Raw genomic sequence first — 23,169 nt, 5'->3', positions numbered from 1 at the left:
TGATACCATGTGCCTTGCTAAATCTCAAAGTCTCCATGAAAATATGTGTTCTGAAGAGTCAACACATGAATCATCAGGAAGGCAGATAAAAACCTCAAAGATGGTCTTTGATGGATGGACAGCTAGTGACATAGCCGTGGGGATGCTCTCTAATATGCTCTGAGATGCCTCTGTAGGAGCATTGTCGTGATTCTCTGCTCAGTGCAAAGCTCTGGCTCTTCCCTCTGGGAATATCAGCACCTTGTTGAGTGTCAGATCCTGCACGTGAAGTGCAGGGTGAGAGGGTGGGTGAAGTGCCACCCTCTAATCTGAGACACATGGAAGGGTTTCACAGAGAGCCAACTGGAGAAGTTCATTCCAGAGGGAAAAGGATGCTGTTTTATCACACCCCCAGTCAGAACGGCCAGAGTGCTGGCTTTAGACATACTGATACTTTGCTCTGGAGGATGAAGGAATGCAGCGGTGGTGGAAGGCCTGACGCTTTGTTGGGTTGGGTTTGTTGGTGGCTCTATGAACTGTGCTCCACGTGTCTGGCATTAAACCACAGGTCAAGGTGTAGCACCATCACTATTATACCCGAGAAGAGGAACTTCATAAGACATGTTCAATTTTGCATTAAGAAACGAGTCACTCTACAGAGTTAAGCTGTAGGGGACCCTCAGCATAAATAAACTCTGGAAGTAAAACCGTATATCTTCACATAGTGTGCTTAGAGACTCTGCTTGTCTTGATACAATCCGGGCCCTGTTGTGCCCAGTGACCCTTCTAAGCACTGCCCAGCCTCTGATACACAGGATTGCATCCCTTAATACATTTTTTTTTTCACTATGGAAGGGCTGTCTCCTTGAAACAGAATTCTGTCCTTTCTGGGAAGACAGAGCTAGGACTGATAAACATGTCTTTCTTCTTACAGTTTGTTTGAAGTCTCCAGAGCACAAAGGCTCACAGGCTTTGTTTGGGGAGATGAAGCAAGCACCTTATAGGTGCTCAAAGTCACTTTCCCAAGTTTTATAATTTGCTTTGTCTGAAAGTGAGAGGTTAAGAAGAGAAAAGGAATAATAAAAGTAAAAGTAAAAAGAAAAAAAAACAAAAAAATAAAACCTGACCAACATTCCTAGCAAAGTCAAAACACTTAAGGGTGGATCCCTTGCAGGTCTAAGCTACATCTTGCCTCTACAGAGTTCAGGGAGGGAGCTGGGGCTACTCACTGCCAGTTTGTAAGCCAAGCAGTCCACGTGATGGTTCGTCTGCAGAGAGCTTATGCCATAGCTGACACTCTCTGAATGTAGGGTGCTTACTGTGCTCTATTCTAGAAACTGAAGATACATGCATAAGACAGACTTCTCTCCTGATGGAGTGAGCATTCTTAGGTAGGAGAACTGATAATAACATTATAAGGAGTAAATTACACAGTGATTTAGAAGATAATAAACATGTGATGAAAGAGCTGGTGTTGATGGCAATCCTGGAACAGGTCACTGTGGTGCAGCACAGGAACCTATAGGGATTTCATGGAGGAGGTAAGCTGAAACTGAATTTTGAAGAGGGGATGCTCTCTGACCTCCTGGATCTTGGGGACCACTGATGGTGTGAACTCGGACTTTCTCTCTTCATTGTCTGGGTAGTTCCAAAGTCTGAGCAGAGCATCTGGCCACCCTGCCAGGCCTTTGCCTCAGGAGATGTTGTTTTCGTTATTTACAAGAACACATTTAATTTAACACAATATTTTCATTGTTTATCAGGAACACCCTGACTCTGTCATTTATTTTCAATGCAAACTTCCTTGAACAGGGAAGAGACAGAAATCTTTAATAAATAAATAAACGGGAAAAAAATGAAAAAAAAAGTTAACCTACAGTTCTGGGCAGTTTACACCACGTGAAAAATTTTTATCTGGTCAAATGGTAACAGAATATTTAAATAACCAAATGAGAAAAAAAACTTCCTTGAACAAAGTTTCACCAAAGCCCCTACAGAGATGTTCTTAATTGTAGGGTGCCTGTTGGGTGGGACACTGAGAACTGTAACCCAGCACATACTTCCTAGATCTTGCTTGAGGACTCTGAGATGATCTCATTACCTGGACTCATCCTGTCTTCAGTCAGTGGGATCCTTTCTATAGCTACTATCTGACCCTTACGTGGTCCTGTCTTACTAGGGCTTAGTCACCTCATTGCCTCTCCTTCAGAATGTGGATGAATTAGGTCTTTTGTATTTCTTTTTGATTTAAAGCCCTTGTTGAAGGTTACAATTCCTTGATGCATGAGAAAAATACAGCCTTTCTTTCTTTTCATGTCATCTCACCCGTTTTGATGGTCATTTTTGACCAACAATTGAGAAGAGAAGCTTTGTGGGTCTTCAAAGCCCTGAGTATTAATGTGTTTATCTAAGAGCTGAGGTCATCTCTGGGCCATATTCTTTTTTTTTTTTTTTTTTTTTTTTTTTTTTTTTTTGATTTTCAAGACAGGGTTTCTCCGTAGCTTTTTGGTTCCTGTCCTGGAACTAGCTCTTGTAGACCAGGCTGGCCTCGAACTCACAGAGATCCGCCTGCCTCTGCCTCCCAAGTGCTGGGATTAACGGCATGTGCCACCATCACCCAGCCATATTCTTTAGAAGGTTAAAATATAGAAGGTTAAAATAAGGCTTTCCAACTTGGACACACTTCTTTAGACTTTATTTACATCTGAAGCTGGACTATGACAGACTAGTCCTTGGCTTCCTGATCCCAGATTGCTGTGCACCACTGCTGAAAATGGGTTTATTACATCATTCTGGAATGTCCCGGTTGATTTTTATAAAAGGAATCAGGTTGTTCATATATTATAGGCCCAGGTCAGAAAGACCTTCATTGAGAAGTTGCTTATTTTAAGAGCCGTCTAAGCAATGACCTGTCTCCTGTGTCTTAGGGACAGTCTAGGAGTCCTGCCACAGGATGGGCTCAGAACGTACTGGCTCATAAGCAGCTTTGTGCTATCTCACTGTTTAGACTTTCCACCCTCTTCTTTTAGCCTTGTGGATGTGGGGATCAGGAAGCATCAGGCAGACTCGTGAACTCAATGGAAGCCGCAGCATCTCTGGAGATGGCAGAAGTAGGAATGCTGTGTGGCTTACAAATACCTCTACTTACTTTACGAAGGGGCTATTGTCCAGGAATTTGGATGGATTAAAGGAAACCCAGTCCATCGAACCAACAGCTCTTCCCCATTCACCCAACAGCTGTTAGCCAGAGGCTAAAGAATTGATCTGAGTTGACCATTCTAAAATACGGATAAGATATAAGATAAGAATATGAGACCTTGGGGGGGGGGGGGGGTTAATCCCTAGGTCAAATTCCTTAGCAACAGAAAACAAAACTTTCCAGTGTGAAACTTTAGTGAAATTCCCATAGACCTGGTGAGGACATGGATAGTCCAATGACCTCCCCACACAAACAAGATAGAGACAGGAGGATACAGAGGCAAACTCACTGTTATTGCTGTCATAATGGTCTTTTAATTCACAGCTCTACACCCCTTTGTAGACAGTATCAGGCCCCTATTTGAGGCAGGGGGACACATTTTTGATACAGTGCTTGCATGTGGAATTCATTTTAACAAGCGTTTCCAAGGCAGGAATCTTGCAAGCAGCCCACCGCAGAGGCAGACATTGTCGAATCTTTTATTTTACATCTTGGGAGAAAAAAAAAAACTTAATACACTTCCAAGGGTGGGAACTCTACAACCTTTTAAACTTATTGATGCTAGGGTCCGTCTTTCTTTCTCTAGAAAGTAGCATCTCGATCCTTCCACATCTGCGAGGATGTCAAGGATAAACTGTGCTCTGAAACCATGGCGAGCAGCACGTCGCTCCCATCCACAGAGGCCCTAGTGTCGGAGCTGTTGTATGGCTGTGATGGAGTCTGGTACCTGCTCTGCCTGTGCTCTGTGTGTCTGAAGCCCAGGAGGCACAAAGTCTGCCTGGAAGAGATGGAAGAAGGGAAGGGTGGAAAGGGATGAAGAAGAGAGAGAGGGAGGGGAAAGGGAGTGTTGTAGTCTAGTTCCAGATAGCAATCACCACACCAGCTTTTGCTGATGGATTCCATGGGGTCGCATTAAGAAGGTCTGAGAAGGAACTTGTGTGAGGCATTACTGGGAAGTTGGAAGCTGTGGACGTGGGGTCAGTTTTTTTTTTTTTCCAGTCAATGCCAAAATTCTAATGTGAAGACCTGGTTCTCCTTGCCTGTTAGGGTGGCATCTGAAATGGGGTTTGGCTGCCTCAGAGAATGGCAGGCTCTTCTAAGGCACACTGTGTAAGAGTCAAGGGATGTGGGGTATGGTACCTCCCATTTGTGAGTAGGCTCTCTGTTTGCGTAAGCCCTATGACAAGGCATTTGGACAGAGAGAAAGGAAAAGAAATACAGAATTTGGAGGAACACCATATAGGGGCTGATATTCCTGTGGGTGCCAAGGAGAGGGTTGGAGGAGTCACATCTGAAGACGGTCTACCGTGAACCTGTCAGTCACAGTGGGGACAGGGCAGGGAAAGGGAGGTGAGACACAACATCACTTTTTTCTCTCACAAGTCAGGGCTAAAATGAGGAACTTAAGGGGTGAGCAAGCATCTCTTGTGAAGAGCCAGAGAATACTCTGGGCTTAGTGTGCCATAGCCATATTGTTACTCAACTTGACATCACAGTACAAAAGCAACCACAGATAATGCAAATGGAGTGAAGGGCCCTTGGACTTCTTCCAATAAAACTTTATTGACAAAGAGCAGTGCGCTGGATTTGGAGATGGTCTGCTGACCCTGATGAGTTTGGCAGCAGGCCCTGCACGGGACAAGGACCTGAGTCCTGCGAGGGGCTTAGAATACTGGATGGAGACCAGGCTGCCTTTCATTTGTTTTCCAGCTGCAGAGCTGACGCCATGTCTTCTGCTCAGAGCTTTTGCATCCGTTTTCCTAGATTGGGCACTGGGTCCAGTCATTTTGTTCACAAACAGTATGAGCAGGAAGGAGGCCCGAGCCATGGATAGGAGGTATCAGTAGACATGCAAATAAAGGCAGACCACCTTTTCTCTTTTATTTCATTTAGACAAAATGCAAAGAGTGTCTCATCAAATTAAAAAATAAACAGAAAAGAAGACCGAATGGGTTTCCCCCCACCCCCTCACTGACAGCACTCATCCTAATTCACAACAGAAAATCAAACCGAGGACCTGGTTCCTAGTGGGAAGGAAAGGTGTGCACAGGTGACGGAAGCTTCCCCTGCCCCCAGAGCAACGTTCCTCTTCGATTCACAAATAGGCTAATTTCCCCCCATTTCCTTTCTTGACTCCTGTGTGCTAGAACTTCTGTTCAGAAGGTTTAACGAGTCCCCATGCACTTTGTAGAAAATCAGTAAAAATGCTATAGCCTGTGAAAATCATAAAACTGGACTTCTTTCCCCAAAAATCAGATGCCCAGGCAGATGGAGCCCACACTCAGACGGAAGAAAAGCAGAGTAGTCTTTGCACTGTCTGTGGTTTCAGTATTTTCTTTCTTTTTTTTTTTAATATATTTTGGCAATTTTCTTTAATTATAAATATTGGAATTCCGTAAAAAAAAGGTAGCTTTGATTGGATCGTTTAAATTGTATTTACAACCGCTGTCCAGCCACGCCGTGTGTTATACCAGGGTGTAAGATTTTGCGTAGGGATTGTTTCCTTTTAAATGGCCTCGAGAGTCCAGCAGTGATTCCTGGGAGCTGCTCATTTTAGCTGCCTGTCCCAGCTCTGCGCCCTCTCGCTGAGGTAAGGTGGCCACGGCCCCTTGTTGCCACGACTGCTGTCCTTCTCTTGTGGAAGAGGTGGAGGAGGAAGCCTCCATAGGGGTGGGCTCAAGGACCGTGGGGCGCTTCAGGGTCCGACTTTTCTGGGGTTCCAAGCACGCTTGTCCTAAACTCAGGTCCCTGCTGGTGCCTGGTGCCCCCCGGTTTAACAAGAAGTCCATTCGAAGGTATGGAGGCAGGTGGATGAGGTCACCTGGGAACAAACACAGAGAGTTAGTCGGTGCCCTCATTTGCTTCTCTGGGCAGAACACCTCAGGAAAGAAGTGGGAACTTTGCTCGAGAGAAAGGGTTATCACTGTGTCAGGGGACACTTCTTAAGACACCTCATTGGAGTGAGCTGCAGAGAGGCAAGCAGATGTTTTTCACACTTCTCTCCCATGGGCCACAGAACACTAACTGTAGTTCTGCAGATTGAGAGCCTGAGGCATGGAGCTAACAAGTCCCGACACCCTTCCCAGTATCTGTGTATACTGGAGACAACACTTCTGCTGCCATGAACAGTGAGAGCGAGCCCCATGGGATTAGAAGTGTGGGGTTCATGGGGCTGGAGGAAAGAGCCAGGGATACCGAGGGAATGGACAACGCTCTCCTTTTGATGATCCATGAAGCCATGTGACCTTGGAAAGCTGTTTGTGATGAACTGAGGTAAAGAGAGCATGGGCCCAACCTTCTCACCACCCTGGCCATCTCCTTAGTCTCCTCTGTCTTGACCATGCTGGGGTGAAGATCAGAACATCTGAGTTGACTCTACTTCCATTGGCTTCCACGGTGCCATGGCAACACACCTGCTCTCCTTCAAGAGCACTGGCTTTGGGGAAAAAGGGTGCCTGATGCTAGCCTCCACTTATACCCCCACCTGTGGAAGCTTCCTTTCCTCTGGGATCCCCTATCATCACAGGCAAGGTAAGGCCTCTCTGGTGGCTTTTTCTTTCCAGCTACCTCCTTTTCCATGATGTCCTGTTACCTGGCTGTGGCTTCCTGAGCAAAGCACTGGAGTCTATGCTTCTTCCTACCTTCAGTCCTTCTAGGTCTCAGGTCTGCACCATGGTCCCTGCACACACACCCTCCCTGCCTTCCCCCATTCTTCTTAATTCCCCATGAGAATTCCCTAGCAAATCCTTTGTCTGTTTCATCTGCCTTGCCATGCATTTCTTGTCAACTCTGAACTGTCCAACACGGCGTCTGTGCTCTCGAGTACGGAAGCATCATCCTGGAGTTCACTCCAGCCCAGCTGCCGTATTCTCTGGTATCTTCCTGGTCCTCACCTGCTCCAGCCCTGACAACATCTGATGCTATTGGTATTTTTCTGCCCCACCTCTGCGGCCTCCCAGCTGCCTCTGCACCTCTGACCACCATTCCTCAATCTTCACCTCACAATGCAGAACTTTAGAACCTTCCCAAGGGCCTGTCCCCAGCCTCCTTGGGAGGGCCAGTTGCTGGTGTCATCTTTTTTGTTTGTTTTCATTAATAATTATCCTTTCCATTCTGTTGTCTCCTGAGTCCCAGGCATGAACGTCAGAATCTCTGCTAACATCTGCCTATAAATATCCACCCTGAATTTGAAATGCCACAGTCCACAAATTCAGGTCAGAAAGGCCAGCCCTCATGCCCACTCAAACCCTAAACATCCTGCTCTCCATTGTGCCCAGTACTGGCTACTGTTGCCAGCATTCTTCCAGACATTAATGACTCTCTTTTTATGGGGGGGGGGGGAAGCACCTTCCTCTTCTGATTACTTTGTTCGAATATTACCTTGTGACTTGTTTTTGTCCACATCTCCATGAGCCTGTCTAGAGACATTAATCTGTCCCACCACCCCTCCCAAAGAGTTGGCACACTGGGGTGAGCCTGTAGAGGCAGCCACTCTCTGCAGCTTGAGTTGGACTTAGTCTGGCACTTAGCCTCTGTTTTCCTGGAAGACACACGGACGACCCTCTAGCTTATCTAAACATCTTGGTTTTCTCACTTCAAGACCCACATAGGCAAGGATTGTGCAGCAGGCTGAGATGACCCCAGGGGTCATCTGTTTCTGTTTATCTCAAGGCTGCTCTCACTCACTGTCTTGGCACACATACCAGGTGAGCAGGCCAGAGAGTATGGAGGCCATGTGCAGTTCTCCAGCAGGAAGGATGGGTAGGGGAATGTGTTGATGAGAGAGACATGACATGGCCTGATCTGGGGGTTGGGGCAGCTATGGGATGTGAGAGAAGAAAGAAACTGAGATAGGAAGGACACCTGTCAGAAATGGCTTCCGATGTGAAGCGGCAATGGCCAAAGGGAAGGGTGAGCCCATTGTGACTCAGGAGATAGGGGATACAGTTGACTATAAAATGGTTTAAATGTGTTCATACATTGGAGACTTGGGCCTTACTGTGGTGGTGGAGCCTTTAAGAGGTGTGGTTTAGTAGAGGGCCTCAGGACAACTGGGGATGGGCCTTGGAAGACACATGGGGGTCTCGGTCTCTAACTGGCTTCCCAGTCTAAGAGGTGACCTCTCCACCACATTTCCACCATCTGTCATGGCCCTCTCCAGAGTGTTCTCATTATGCTTTTTGCAGCTTTGATCTTCAACACTGACTTAAAGCAATGTAGTTTCCTCATAAATCTAACCTGCCTTTGGTATTTGTTGTATTAACAGAATCAAATAAGTACAAGTCACCAATTACGAAATGATGCATTGGGAAAAGGTGGTAAGCTAGAGAGGATGGGTTGATCTCAGACACATTGAGTCTGGAGGGACTGGGCCTCTCCCATAACATCTCCAGCATAACTTCCACTCCCACCCCAGTTCTGGCTAAAATGGCTGAAAGTCCCTGTTTATTTTGCTTCAAAATATTCCTGGGGCTCCTTATTTTTCATATAAGTTCAACGCCACAAATCCTGATTGTCTGTGGCAGGAGTAAACCCAGCATTCCAGAAAGTTCTCTGTCTTCCTCACTGAAGAGTCAGCAGGACATCGAGGACCATAGTCTACGGTTTAAGGATTCTAGGAAGAAATAAACCCAACTCAAGGCAAGCACCTCAGAGCATCTTAAAATAGCATTCTCTTTTTTCAAAATGGTACTGCTTTCATAAGATTTCTCCCAGAATACGAGGAAGGATGACCCTACTCTTTGGAAATTTGCTAAGTGATTTTCTTGTGTGCCGCAACAACTTGCCTCTTGGTATTGGTGTGAAGATTTACCTATATTCTCTAGTGGGCCTCCTGGGCTCTCCGCCCTGTAAGGACTGGTGAGGATTGCATGGTTTCATTATGAACCATGGTTTGTCATCATCTAGATGGCCTGGCCACGCTCATGAACTTCAACCCTAGTTCAATGCTGGTTTTATACATAAGATTGAGTCCTATGGAGGTCCAGTCATAAATACTCAATAAATTGGTCATGACCCTTGGTAGAGCAAATGACACACTCCGTTATCCTTCTGAACAGGGTTTGGGGCACTTATTGAAACCAGATGCCCCCTCTGCAGAGACTAGTGTGGAATGTACATGAAGATTAGATTTGCTCCTGAAAACAAACCCAAGGATTTAATTTTTTTTTTTAAAATGAAACCTTATGGTCTTAAAATTTCCTTATCTTCATTATAGTAATGGACATATTCTTCAGTTTTATCAAATGACTAATGTATGCAGAAACAAACACAAAGCCATTAATAGAGATGCCATTTATAAATGAGATAGAGGGTTAAGGCAATGGCCCAGTGGAAAAACTGTTTTTCATGCAACCACGAAGCCTGGAGTTTTGATACTCAGAACTCAGATCAATGCTGGGTGGCTGTGTCTGCCTGTTTGTAATTCCAGAGCTCTGATGATGGAGACAGAGGCTCTTTATAGCAAGAGGGTAGACAGGACTAGCCATACTGGCGAGCTGTGGAGTCAAGTGAGAGGTCCTGCCTTAACGAATATTGTGGAGAGTGGAAACATATCATGCCTACATGCACAGACCACACATGCAAATAATGCAGGATAAGATGCAGAATTATTTTTCAATGTGAGGGACACTTGCTCTGTGTATCAGTACATGCTACCTGACTAATTTTGAAACATATAAAATTTTATATATCGAACCCCCTATAGTGAGTATTCCTAAGAGTTCAATACTAGACTGATGGACTCTTTTATTCGATTGTGTGATTATTTTTATCCTGTTGTCCCAATACGTGGAACAGGTGGATCACATATATTTCAGTGTTTTTCAAGGGGACAGGTTAAGAAGATGGGTGACTGCTGCTGATCTCTGACTCCATCTTGCATGCCTGGTGTGTCTGTAATGAGCCAGGATCCACTCAGGCCTCAGTTTTTACCCCATTAGCTCTCCATCACATTTCCCAAACGGTAATGATCCCCAACAAGCCTGTGGCCTTTCAGTCCCATCCAGATTATAGATTTCTCTACTGTGGGATTGTACAGCTCAAGACATACTTGTTTAAAATGAGACCACAATGCCCTGTGCTGGCTAGATGGTTCAGTGGGCAAAGGCACTGGCCATCTTCCCTGCAGGCCTGAGTTTGGTTCCCAGGACCAACATTGGTGGAAGGTAAGGAAAGACTTCCACACACATGCACACCTATGCACACGCAATGAATATGGCAAATACTTCCACACACATGCACACCTATGCACACGCAATGAATATGGCAAATAAATATTTTAAAATCAGGGCACCCAAGATTTACGCTCATCACAGCTCTCCCTTTTGGTGCAGTGACCAAGAGTGTTTGATAGCCTAAACAAAAGCTTGGTTAGAAGTGCTGACCTTTCGTAATGGGACTAGAAATCTTCACAGCTAGGTCTCCTTGTAGGTCTGCCAAGCAGCTCTGCATGTCTAATATCTCGTAAAGAACCAGAGTCAAAAAACAAGTAAAGCTTTATGAAGTTAGATGGTTGCTTAAAGAGTTGAAGAGAAAAAAAAAAAGAGTTGAAGAGCTGCTTTCCTTGGTGTGTGTGTATCAAATATGAACGACAGAGTGTTTTCTAATCAGCATACAGAGCAACTCTTCTGGCTGTGTGAATGCATCAAATGCACGTGCTTATGGAGAAGGAAGCACCAGGGTGGTCAGTACTTTATTTCTGTTGAATTCTACATCCACACTAAAGTTTGAACACAAGTTGGGAGATGGGATTGTTTGGACATCTGTCTAGAGCCTAGGTTCCTCAGGTGCCTGCACAAATTAAGGCCACCACTGAGATGACAGCTCTAGGAAGACAGAGTCTGGGGTGGGGACACTGGCTCACGTGTTTGCCCCCACCTGGCTGTTTCATAGGGCAGACACTCATTCCCGACTCCAGTGCCAGCAGTGCCTCCTGGAGGTTGGGAGGACATTCCAAGCATGACTGGTGTGGACCAGGGCTAGGTGGCCTTGTCTCCAGTACGGAGGGCTGTGGCGATGACTCTGGTGTGCAGCTCACATGCAGGTTTCACCATAGGACAGGGGTTTAGAGGTGCAGGCCTTTCAGAAGAATGAGAGGGGGGCTGGTTAGTGGCACCCATGGACGCAGGTCCAGAATTCTGAGTGTAGCTCCACCCACAGAAATGGCCTTTGCAGATGGGATGAAGCTAGGTGACCTGAGAAATGGTCATTTGGATTTAATAACGGCTTTAAATCCAGTGACATATGCCTCTATAAGAGCCAGGCAGAGGGACATGGGAGGCACATGGGGATTGAGCCATGGGAGGATGGAAGTCAAGCCAGAGTGGTGGGGCCAGAAGCCCAGCGAAACCTGGTGCCAGCAGAGCTGGAGTTGGCCAGGAGTGTGCTCTTACCTAGAGCCCTCAAAGGAACATTTGACAGCTGGTGTCTTGACTTTGAACTTCTGGTCTCTAGAACTGTGAGAGAATAAATCTGTTTTAAGCTCTCAAGTTTGTGGTGACTTGTCCCAGCAAGCCTTGGGAATCAGATACCTTTTCTTCTCGTCTGTGATGGGTTTAGGGTCTCCATAGCAACAGCCACACCCCTCCTTTCTCATTGGTCATTTCTGCCTCCACCAGCCGCGGGAAGAGAAAAGGGTTGAGAGAGCTACAAAAGGTTCCTGCGAAGGCTGGAGCACTGCTGGAGAGGTGCTAGTGCCACCTGCAGTCCCTCCTTTTTCCTCCACCAAGCCTGAGCCACAGACCTGCACCTGCTCTCCCACCCCTGCAGAAACAGACCCTGTGTATCTGGCGAGAGAGACAACCCAGAGTTTGGCAAAGAGGGGTCTTTGGACTTGGCTTCCTGCAGCTCCCGGACCCCCATGGGAAACACCATCCTCTCTGAGGGTTTCTAACTCCACAGGGGAAATATACCCCTCACTCTGGTCAGCCAGGATCCTCTGAGTTCCCCACACATTTGAAAGCACCGGTAGTCAGCAATTCAAGAGCCCTTTGAGTGAGTATATTGTTTATACGCCATGGTGCTGCCTCTGACAGGTAGACACACCCTGGGAATCCTGTGTGCGGGATCTGGTGCTGCACAGGCAATCAGAGCAGTCAGTCCTCATACTCTCTGCAGTGTGGCTTTGCCAGTGGGAGGTGCCAGAGCCATTTGTAGGTTCCATATCCTTGGTTCTTCTTCCTCTTGGCCTCCCACTGGCCTAGCTTTCCCATCTTTCCTCCCTTCTTTTCTCTCTTCCTCCTTTTTTTCACTCTTTCTCTTTCCCCATCCTCTATTTCCTCCCTTTATTCTCTTCCTCCTCCTCTTTCTCCCTCTCTCTGTTTTGTTTCTCTTGGATAATGCTTTCATTCATGAAGTCAAAGCCATACAGAAGGGTAAAACTCAGGGGTTGTGGGTAGGAGAGGGCTAAGGAGAGAGATGAGTGCAAGGTAGCAATCATCCCAGACAGCCAACAAAGTGTGTGTGTCCTTGTTTACCCCACTGTCTGCATGTCTACTTCCCCCCAAGTTACCTCAACCCAGTTAGTGCCTCTTTCCCAAGCCAAGCAGCAACACAGACTTGTTGGCAGGGGCTTATTGGAGTCTCAGCTGGGCCTTTGAAACACTCTACTCTTGACTTAGGCAAACTTAAAGCACACATTTGTGCACCCGTCAAGCCCCTCTGTTCTTGGGGTCCACACCCCTGTCTCAGATGCAGCAGGACACTAGGCAGCTGAGGCACTTTGGGGAAATGGCACTGGGGAAAGCAGAGCTGTGTTCAAGATGTTGAGCACAGGGTGGAGTGTGAGGCTGAGCTGGGTGGGGACAGGGTGTGGTGAGGGGGGGATGGGTGAGAGACAGCCACAGGGGCAAAGAAGCAGAGATCAAAGAGATGGATGGATACACACAGGATGATGGGAGCAGAGGCAAGAACAGGAAACAGTCACAAAGAGATGAAAATTCAAGGTGGGATCACAGGTAGAAGGGAAGCCTGCTCCGACTCACAGGCCATCAGAGAAATGGGCGTGTTGGGAGTATCTGTGTATTACAGTCATGGACCAGCCCCTTCTCAGCTTCTGAGATGTATGTGCCCCACCAGAACAATACACACTCACTCTAGGCCCCCTTTCTCACATTTCCCCCCTGGGTCTCGCTACAGATGGCAAATCGTAGCCACCACTGCCCCACCGGGAGGAGTCCAGCCCTCGGATTTGACTCTCATCTCGAGGAGGAGGAGGACAATTTAGCTATTAACTCAGTGTTATGTGTTATTTTCCGATACAATGCTTCATTTCTCATCCTCTGCCACGGCCCCCTGGGGACCTTCAGTGACAGTAATGTCTCTGAAAGTCCAGATTAAGGAAGCTGGCATCGATCTCCCCACTTCTAACTGGCAAGCACACAGATGTAATTACTGCCCCCTGGCCCCTACGAGGCAGGATGCCTCCCTCTCATCCATCAGCACCTAAGGCTTAGAGCCTGTCATCCTCCACGGAGGAAGGGGGCAGTTAGGCTGTCTGTCCTGATGGTGTGAAAACCGCTCTATGCATATGCTGCCTCCTCGAAGCTAAAAACTTCCCGAGCTGTCTCAATGTATTCAGACTCATGCACGAAGTCGGAGTGTATTTCAGTCCTGGAAAGAGGAGGGCAAAATCCGTCAGCACGGCTGCAGAAATCCCGTGGTGAGAGCCGGTCCACGCATCTCAGCTCTGTCTCCCCACCCCGTGACCATCTGTCATATACCACACAAGCAGAGGCACCTGGTCCAGGTCAGTGAACCTTCGCTGAGGTTGACCTCACCCTGGGGAAATGTGGCAATGTCAACGTGAGGGGCAGCGAAGTAGGCTACTAGCAACTAGGGGTCAGTGGGCAGGGGGTGGGCAGGACCCTTCCCCCCTGCACCTGCCTCATAATCACCTTGACATCACTGCTGTTGAGAGTCCTCACTGTAGATGTTGAAAGTTCAAAAAACCCTAAGCAGACCCTTCTCTCCTTCCAAATTCTATATGGGACTTACGGGTGTCAACCTGCGTAGGGCAGCATCCCTTTCAGCCCAAGGAGCTTGGCTTTCGTGGAAGACCATGGGAAGATGGGTGAGTCGTACAGTGGTCAGAGGCAAAACCCAGGCCTTTCTCCCATTGAGCCTGGCTGGTGAGGTGGTTGCTGAGTGAATCGGAAGGGCCAGGATTTGCAAGTTCATGTTAGAATCCCCCCTTTGCTTCCAAACAGTTCTGGGAACCCCTGAGGCATCACAGTCAAGTGTGGGGCATGGAAATGTCTTGAAGTTTTCAGCCTGACAAGGTCTTTCTTAGATGCTGTCTCACCTATAAACATAGGTAAAGCCTATCTGCACTGGAAGTTGTCGGGTCAGTGTGTCCTGTGGAAGAAAGGAATCCATGCACTTTTAAGAGCTGAGCATCCCTGGATATATTGCACGATGGCGCTGCCTTTTCTTCCTCCTCTGCAATACCTTGTTATCCAGGAACTGGGAAGCTGCGTAAATGCTGTCCCAAATTCATGGAAAACTAAGCGTAGCGCAGTTCTCAGGGGCTCGGATTGCCTCCTGGGAGACATAAAAAGGATCTTTCATCAATCTCTAACAAGGTTTTGATGTCTGTGCGTGGATGCAGCTGGGTATTGACGCAGAAGCAAGACGCAAAGGGCGCTCAGACCTCGAGTTCTAACAATTTCAGTCACGACCACGGAGATGATACCTGCAGCATGGCAGTCAAGGAGCTAGTGGGTGAGGGCGACCGTGGAGTCTGCCTTCACCTCAGGCAGACGGGATCTAACACATTTTTAGTTTAATATTAATGTCACACCATGGTAATGAAAAACTTGTAAACCAATCTCTCTGTAAACGAATCTTCACTCCCCAAACAGCAACCAGGAAAAACTCTAAATAAATGATGTGACATTAATATCAGAGGGCCCACTGTTTGGGCTCAGTTACTGTTCTTGGCTTGTGCTTTGGAGTCTTCATGCATTTTTAAGGGTACATTGATACTGTGGTCTTCCTACTTGCTATGGACTTTAAAAACTACACTGAGGTATGAGGTAGGACTTTTTAGTTACAGCTCATGTGTCCTCAGCAGTAAAGTCGTTGATTTATGCCAAAGTGGGATCAGAAACTCTTTCCTGGCCTTAGGCAGCAGGAGAGCTCATGATCTGGGGTACTGGATTACCCACTGGGCATAAGGTTCTAAGACAGATGTATCCCTTCCAACAGGTCCTCTTGGGAAGCATAAACTGACAATGAACTCAGGTAGGAGCCTAGGCAAGGAGCTTGTACTTCTCAGTTTATGAAGTAGGTTGAGAAATCTGGGCCTCCTAACCACAGCAAACAAGATGGTTGGTGTTCCTAGATCCACCCACAAGATGAGCTGAGTTATCCCGGTAGAAAACAGTTTTACTCTAACTCAGGGTTGCAGGAGGCCAGAAGTTGGAGACTGGAGAGCAGGGGAGGCTGGCAAGGAAGATGGGCTGATTCTTCAGTGTCTTGCCAGCTTCTACCTTGAGAACAGTAGGAAGCCATTGAAAGGCTTAACTGTTAAATGTCTTGAAATCATGTTTTTCTTTTTCCAGTTGGGGATCTGGGATGCATTAGAATGTGATATTGGCAGAAACCGTATGGAACCATGTTAAAAAAAAATGGTCTTCTTTAACATTGTCTCTTACAGAATACTCTGCAGACCTCCATGATACTGCTGTGTGTGTGTGTGTGTGTGTGTGTGTGTGTGTGTGTGTGCATATATGCACGTGGATATGTGTACAGGAGTGCCTGTCTTCCAAACCTAGGTTTTGTCCTATTTCTCATTATCTGAATCGTATTTTGAGGATCTTTTTTTCTGTAGCCTCTTTTATGACTATCTATTTAGATAAACTAATCAAATAGTGGAAAGTATTAGGTAAATTTATTAGGTAATTTTATGGCTTTGGGTAATAATAATATCCTTCTACACTAAAGATGTTCAGTCAGTAGTAGTGGCCCATATACGCATTCTGATGGGGTATATCTGGACACACGATGAGCCTAAATCACCACGTTGAGCTCTTTTGCTTGTCTTCTGTGGCAAAGAACTCTGGAAGATGCCTCTGGTTACTCACGGGGACACAGGTAGCCTTGTTTGTACACCACTGGTCCATTAAGGGTAACGCTTTTTTTGAGACTTAACACCTCTTGGGAGCCTGAAATAGCCTTTACCTTCCCAGCAACTAGAACATAGCCCCACAAATCAACCAAGAAAGCAGAAAGCTGTCTGCTGGGCCTCAGAAGTTAAAGAAAATGCAGTTGTAGCCAAGAACACAAATAGTGTGAAAGGAATGGGCAGTCACCCAAGGAGCAACTGTGGCTACGTATACTTTGCAGAACACTTGGCAGTGTGAGAGCCTCAGGCCCAGGAGGCTCCTCTTGAAAGAAGGGACAGCAGGGGAGGTGGCTGCAGAAGGTTCACTCAGCGTTGGTTTCAAGGAAACAGTGGTTAGTTAGTTTCTGTCTACTCCACACAAACTGGAGTCACCTGAGAAGAGGGGCTGGAGAAAGTGCTTCACCAGATTGGGCTGAAATCATGTCTGTAGGGTACTGTTCAGATCAGTGACTGGTGTAGATGGGATCAGCCCATTGAGGGCAGTGTCACCCTGGGCAGATAAACAATGATGGAGAGCAAGCAAGTAAGCAGTGTTCGCCCAGGGTTCCTGCTCTGCTTGAATTCCTGGCCCGACTTCCCTCAATAGATTGAGATGTGTAAGCCAAACGAACCTTTCTTTTTCCCAAAGTATCTTTTGGTCATGCATTTTTATCACAATAGAAAGCAAACTAGGCCATGTACTTAGAATTCTAAGAATAGGACCATTGAGAAGAAGTAATGAATGCACTAGGGACCATCACTGAGAACAGACTAGAATACTAGGCAAACCTATTAGAAGCTGGGCTGCAACTGCCTATCAGGGAGATCTGGTTTCTAGGAAGGAGCAAGAATGAGCACACTGCTCCACTCAGAACTGCAGAGTGGGCAGAAGAGCCACTGGCTAGATCTGCTGGCCAGCTCTAAAACTGACATCCCTGGTAGGAATTTGGATGTTTGCCTGTGTTTGGTAGGTCAGATAGATCTCTTGACTCACACTGTAAACACCAAACACATTCCCACATCGAACCTTTATCTTCACTCTTTTGTCTGCTTGGGCCATGGCCCCACAGGGTCTTCTCTATGCCCCTTCTCTCATATGGTTTACATCTCATCGCCTCTGAGAGATTTCTCTGACCATCTTTGCCAAAATATCTGCTGACAGATTGTACCCCACCCATAAGCTACTTCTCTCTAAGCACTTAGCCTGGCAAAGCTATGGTGCTGGGTCATGCAACGACATCCTTACAGCTTCTTTTAAGATGGGGATCTTTCTGAGTCTCTCTACTACCTTATCCTCGGCTCCCAAAGTATTTAGCAGATACCCAACAAACCATTTACAGGAATAAAAGGAAGATGTGTATTTTAAGAGCACAAGCTGAAAACAGCACATTGTAGTCAAATATCAGATATTAAAATCTAAAGCCAAGCTGCAAAAAGCAGTGATCTACCAGGAAGATGGTGCTCAGAGACACTGGGAGTGTGTATGTGTGTACGAGCCACGTACATGGGATTTTGAACCCATGTATAAGTATCTATGCCTGCATGTGTGCATTTTCAACTCATTTGTAGGAACATGCACACATGTGCCAACATGAAAGTATCAGAGATACTTGTATTTTGAAGGGAATCCTTTTCCTGGCTCTTGGAGTGTCATTCGTGGTAGAAATTTCAAATCTGAGTGAGGTAGGTGCTGAACCCCAGTGTGTAAGCTTTAGATGAACATCCAAAACAGAAGTCAGGGCAAGGAGGCCCAGTTGCTTGAGGGGAACTGTGATGGTGTGAATGATAAATGTTTAAACGCTTGGTTCCTAAATAAATGATGGCCATGTTTGGGAAGATTAGGAATTATGGCCTTGCAGATGGAAGTGTGTCACGGGGGATGTTCTAGTGAGCCCTCCCTATTTCTCCTGTCTCTGCTTCCTGCTTCTTCTTCCATGCTTTCATGATGCTGTGTGGGACCACGAGCCCAAATGAACTCTTTCCACATTGCCTTGGTCATGGTGTTTTGTTACAGCACTAGAAAGATGACTAATACAGGAGGGGATGTATGAAGCATTGGCTGTGAGAAGCAGCAGCCAACACATTTTCTCATAAGAAAAGGAGCACCAGACCCTAGTGTGAGGGAGAGTCAAGGGAGGTCATAGTGCCAACTACTTGCTAGCGAAGAGTTCTGGAGTTTAATTTTTATTAAGAGGCCAACAAAAGAGTCTTTGAGGCTTCAGAGATAAAAAGCACATGTTCAGAATGATAGACAGTCTTAGGTCAGAGCAGTACTTAAGTGCTCAGAGTCTGAGTCATCCTCTAGGCACCCATTCCTTCAGGCATGAGTCCTGCCTTCCTCCCCCCTCTGACAATTCCTACCTTTAGGAGAGGGAGATGAAATGAGAAGAATGGATCCTAAAATTATAATCCAATAGCTACTTCGGATATCTGGTTATTCAATGGACCCCTAGATAGAAGCTAGCTGGATGAGCAAGCCATTGACCAGCTGGGATCTCAAAGGCATCTTTGGTGGAGAGCTGGGTGAATATATCTAACTCCAGGTTAAAGATGGTACAGGTATAGAGACACCTTAGGGTCTTTGCTTTCCCCAAGGCTGCTGGGCAGGGAATAAAGGGAGCATGAAGAGCTGTGAGCTGATTTGTCCCCTTGCAGTGACATCTCTCAGTTGCATAGGCTAAGTATCAGGAATAGAGATCCAGGGTAGCCTAAGAGTGACAGAAAGTGGCTTAAATACTCCTAAAACCAAGAAGGGCTCCACAATTGTGGAGAAGGGAATCCCTTAAACTTATCACCAGTTACGCAGAATAGAACTAGCTAGCTGACTGAAGTAAGCAGGCACATTCTAATAATTTACTTAAAATTAGGTAGTATTAAATGTAAAGCTAGACTCTGACCCACTGGTGGATCATCCTCTCCTCTGTCTGCAAGTGATTTGTTTGGATGTATCAAGGGCAAGAGGAGAAAATACATCAATTTGCCTAGAAGTATGTTGAAGTAAACTTGGATTTCCTTTTGTATTTGAATAGATCTGACCAATCATTTCTAGTAATTAAAATATGAGCCACTTGTCCAATCTTGTGAATGCAACCACACCTATTTGATAATGTCTATACTATGCATAGGCATAGCACTATACATAGATTCCGACGACACTGTTAATTCACATCAGACCATTTCTTAAACACTGTCTAGGTGTTCGCTGGGTTTCCATAGACCCTGAGAGAAAAAGATAAAGATATCCATGACCCCTTTTCTCTTTTCTTAGAGTTGTGTTTGTAACCTGATTCCTATTTGTAGGGAATCTGAAAGTTTGGGATCGTAACTGTTGGTACTGAAGACAGGCAAAGTAAAAAGACAAGGAGATAAAAGAAGAGCTGGTGAGGAGAGGAACAAGCTAGCCAGAGAATGGCAAGGCTGCACCCAGAACCAGAAAAGGGAATGCCTTATCTGGAACCCAGGGAGACACAGAGGAAGGGTAGGTGAAAGAGCTGCAGCTTGAATGCACCCTGCAGTCAGCATCATAAGAGATGGCAGTCTTCTGCTCCGCATGTCTTCCACTTGACATGAATGCAGCCATCTCGACTCATTCCCACCCCACCACTACTACCCCTGAGGGAACCTGCATGGTCTTCCCAGCATAATATTAAGATAAATAGAGAGGACTACTACAGTGGGGCATGGAGATTCTGGTACCAGAAGCGTGTCAGACTCTTGGTCATTTGCTCAGAAATTATGCATGCACTTCATGCATTTAGGACTGAGTGATGTCACTTTTGGCTTGACCTTATAGCCCTAATTTTTTTGGCCCAAATCACAAAGGTCAACTTGATCTCCCTGCCACCAAGGACCATGATTCTTCCAGGAAGTCCCCTATGCTGCTCTGCCTGCTTTGGGTGTCACTACACATCCAGACCCATTGTCACACTGGGCCTGGGGTTCTCCAGAGGCAATTCTCCATCCACACCAACTTTAGTTGCATTAAGAGAAAACAACAGAAGGGACCCCAGAAGAAGGAATCTCTCTCTAGAGCATATTAAAAATCCAACAATAATCCAGCCCTGTGGAGTAGACAAAACAAAGTCTATGGATATTAGTACTCATATTGATTTAAGAAATTATTCATATCTAAAGTTATAAAATCACTTCACTTTAAATAATTCAGTAAGGCAATAGCCACTTTGTGGTGATCTTTGGGATGCTCTAAGGGATCCAGGAAACAATGAACAAAAGTATAAACGTTAAATAAAATATCTTAATCCATCTATACAGACAACATGTCATCAGAGAGAAAGGTCAAACCTTCAATAATTTAAAGGCTTGCAAAAGTAGGGCGGCCATCGTACCTGGAAGCGCTTTCTATGCCCTAAATCACACTTGAAGGGGAAGTGGTGGCCTGTTTCGAGCCTTCTACGCTGCAGGGGTCCTAACAACTATCTGGAAGTAGGTTGGTACCCAGAGCACTTTCTCTCCTCTTTGCTTCTCTGCACTTTGCAGCACTCTCATGTATAAACCCCCACTACGGCACCAGCACCATGCCCACCTACAGCTGCCAGTGAAGCTAAACAAAATGCCTACCAGCTCATCTTTCCTGCTGCTGCTCTCGACACCTCTAGGATGAGCCAAGTCTAAAAGCCATTAAGTTTATCACATCTTATCTGCATTTGCCTTTTAAATAAACACTAAGAACAGCAAAATACATGAAATAAAAACACCCACAAATAACATCTTGTCCTCTCCCCGACAGAGGTAGACAACGTAAAAACAAAGTTCTGACTCTTTAGACTCTTTAGTATCTGCCATGACTCTTGGGAGATTACTTGCTGGATAGATAATTCTTATTTTACATACTTTATTATATGTATTTATTAGGGCCTTACTTCAGCAGTGGCCATAACTTAAAAGGGAAGGCATAATATTTTTAAAAAGTGCCATTGCTGTGGCTCAGGCAAAGAAGCACAATGTTGGATGTGGCTCCTTGGCTAGTCTGTGAGGGAAAGGCTGTGGGGCGTCTCTTATAGGTGGGAAACAATGGGAAAGGTGTTTCCTTGGGTTAGCAGCCTATTGGCCTTGAGGATTCAAACTAAAGCTCTCCTTCAGTTGTGCTGGGCATGGTTTCTCAATACTACAGCCAACACGTAACAACTGAGTTTCTACAGAAAACCAAGACTTTGGGGCGTCTCTTATAGGTGGGAAACAATGGGAAAGGTGTTTCCTTGGGTTAACAGCCTACTGGCCTTGAGGATTCAAACTAAAGCTCTCCTTCAGTTGTGCTGGGCATGGTTTCTCAATACTACAGCCAACACGTAACAACTGAGTTTCTACAGAAAACCAAGACTTCTGACACAATGCCCAATCAGGGCCCTCTGTACTGTAGTCAAGTGGATGGCGGTGGTGGGTCTTTTCTTTTAGCTAGACCTCAGACTAGCTAAAAGTCCTCAGACTCATCAGCACTGTGAAAGACTGGACCTCTGTCTGTCAGCCCTCATCAAGTGTAAAGTTTAGATCTCACTTCCAAACCCAGTGTATTGGCACAAAGTCAAGCTGAAGTCACATTAGCATCAGAGTTCCATTCCCCAGTTTCTGTTATCTTCAGTGAGCAACTTGGTAATGGAGTTCCCCTGCTAAGACCTCTCTCCTTTCAAAAGCCCCCAATGAAACAGTCCTAGAACAGCTCTTGACCGCTGACTCTCTCATCAAGCAGACAGGATGTGTTTCCTTTGACCCCTGTTTCCTGGGCTCTACTTGGACAACAGCCTACCTGGAAGGCGTGCCGTCAGTCCTAGGGCTGGGGGTGGCTGAGTGTGTGTCTAAGGACCCCAGTGTGGGAAAACTTAGTTTTCAGAGTGCTGATGCTGGGAGGTGGTGGGGTTGTAGGGAGTAGGAACCCAGTGGGAGTTCAGTAGGTCATGGTTGACAAGGTTTGAGGTGGTTCTGCACTAATTCTCTTAAGAGCTAGCTGTTATAAGAGTTCTTTCCCATACAGAGGTTTCCCATCTCGCTGTATGGTCTTTTTGTACAGATATACCCATCCCCCAAAATATTTACTATGAGGCCCTCACTTTATAGTAATTGATGGCACACCATACCATCAGACTTCAGAACTAAATACACCTTCTTTCCTTACCAAGTACCCAGCCTAGGCAAATTTGTTATGGTAATAGCAAATTAACTAATATAGTTCCCCCACTAACTTTAATAAAATGGCTATTTCCACTTCCTCTCAATTTAGAATGCACATACTTAGATCTCAATCACCATGTTAGGAGAATGCTCAGGCCACCCTCTAGAAAGACTTAAGTGGGAAACAGGGCTGGTAAAGACTTGGAAACTGAGCTAGTCGTTTTTTGAAGTGGATCCCACAGTTATGGCTTGCTTTCCTCACTAGACTCTGATCAAATCTCAGATTCATGAATAAAACAAGTGAATATTATTGTTTGCAGCAGATAACTGTGGAGTGATTTGATCTGCAGCAGTCACTCAGCAAGCAGAACACCCACCCCATCTGAGGACTGAGAGAGAGTGCACAGTAGACGGATGACCTAAGCAGGTCCCCACCCTACCTCCTCACCTGGCCGATGGGCCTTTGGAACCGCCATGTTCATCACTCGGCCTCCATCCTGAGGTTTCGGGGGAGACGCAGTGAATCTGCAGATCCCCGATTCGGAAGGGGTACTGGAGGTCAGACTGTCCGTGTACTCGTTTGTCCCTGCCGTCAACTGCTCGGAGGACGTGTCGGATATGAAACACTCTGTGATGGTGAACTTGGCATGCCTCAGCTGTTCTTCCATCTTGGCATGTTCATAGGCCCTGGCCAGTTCTTCGTAGGTAGAGGAGGCACTTTCTGTGGAGACCATGCTGCTCCTGGCTCGGTCTGTACCATGGG

The 23,169-nt window shown here is 46.2% G+C and overlaps 1 protein-coding gene across 1 annotated transcript in view; it reads right to left on the bottom strand.

Annotated features, from left to right (window-relative positions):
• Positions 1-4,031: 4,031 nt before the first annotated feature.
• Positions 4,032-23,169, bottom strand: part of Dscam (DS cell adhesion molecule) — a gene marked incomplete at its 5' end in the record, with an annotated part of 553,946 nt that continues 534,808 nt past the window's right edge. The window contains 2 exons of the mRNA XM_041673080.1: positions 4,032-5,999; positions 22,855-23,157. Coding sequence (XP_041529014.1) covers positions 5,644-5,999; positions 22,855-23,157 — 659 coding nt within the window. The remainder of the gene's footprint in view (positions 6,000-22,854; positions 23,158-23,169) is intronic.

This window comes from Microtus oregoni, unplaced genomic scaffold (genome assembly GCF_018167655.1).
Source record: "Microtus oregoni isolate MIOR12 unplaced genomic scaffold, Mior012 000023F_ref0000262, whole genome shotgun sequence".
Lineage (NCBI taxonomy): Eukaryota > Metazoa > Chordata > Mammalia > Rodentia > Cricetidae > Microtus > Microtus oregoni.
This window is presented reverse-complemented; position numbering and strand designations above follow the sequence as displayed.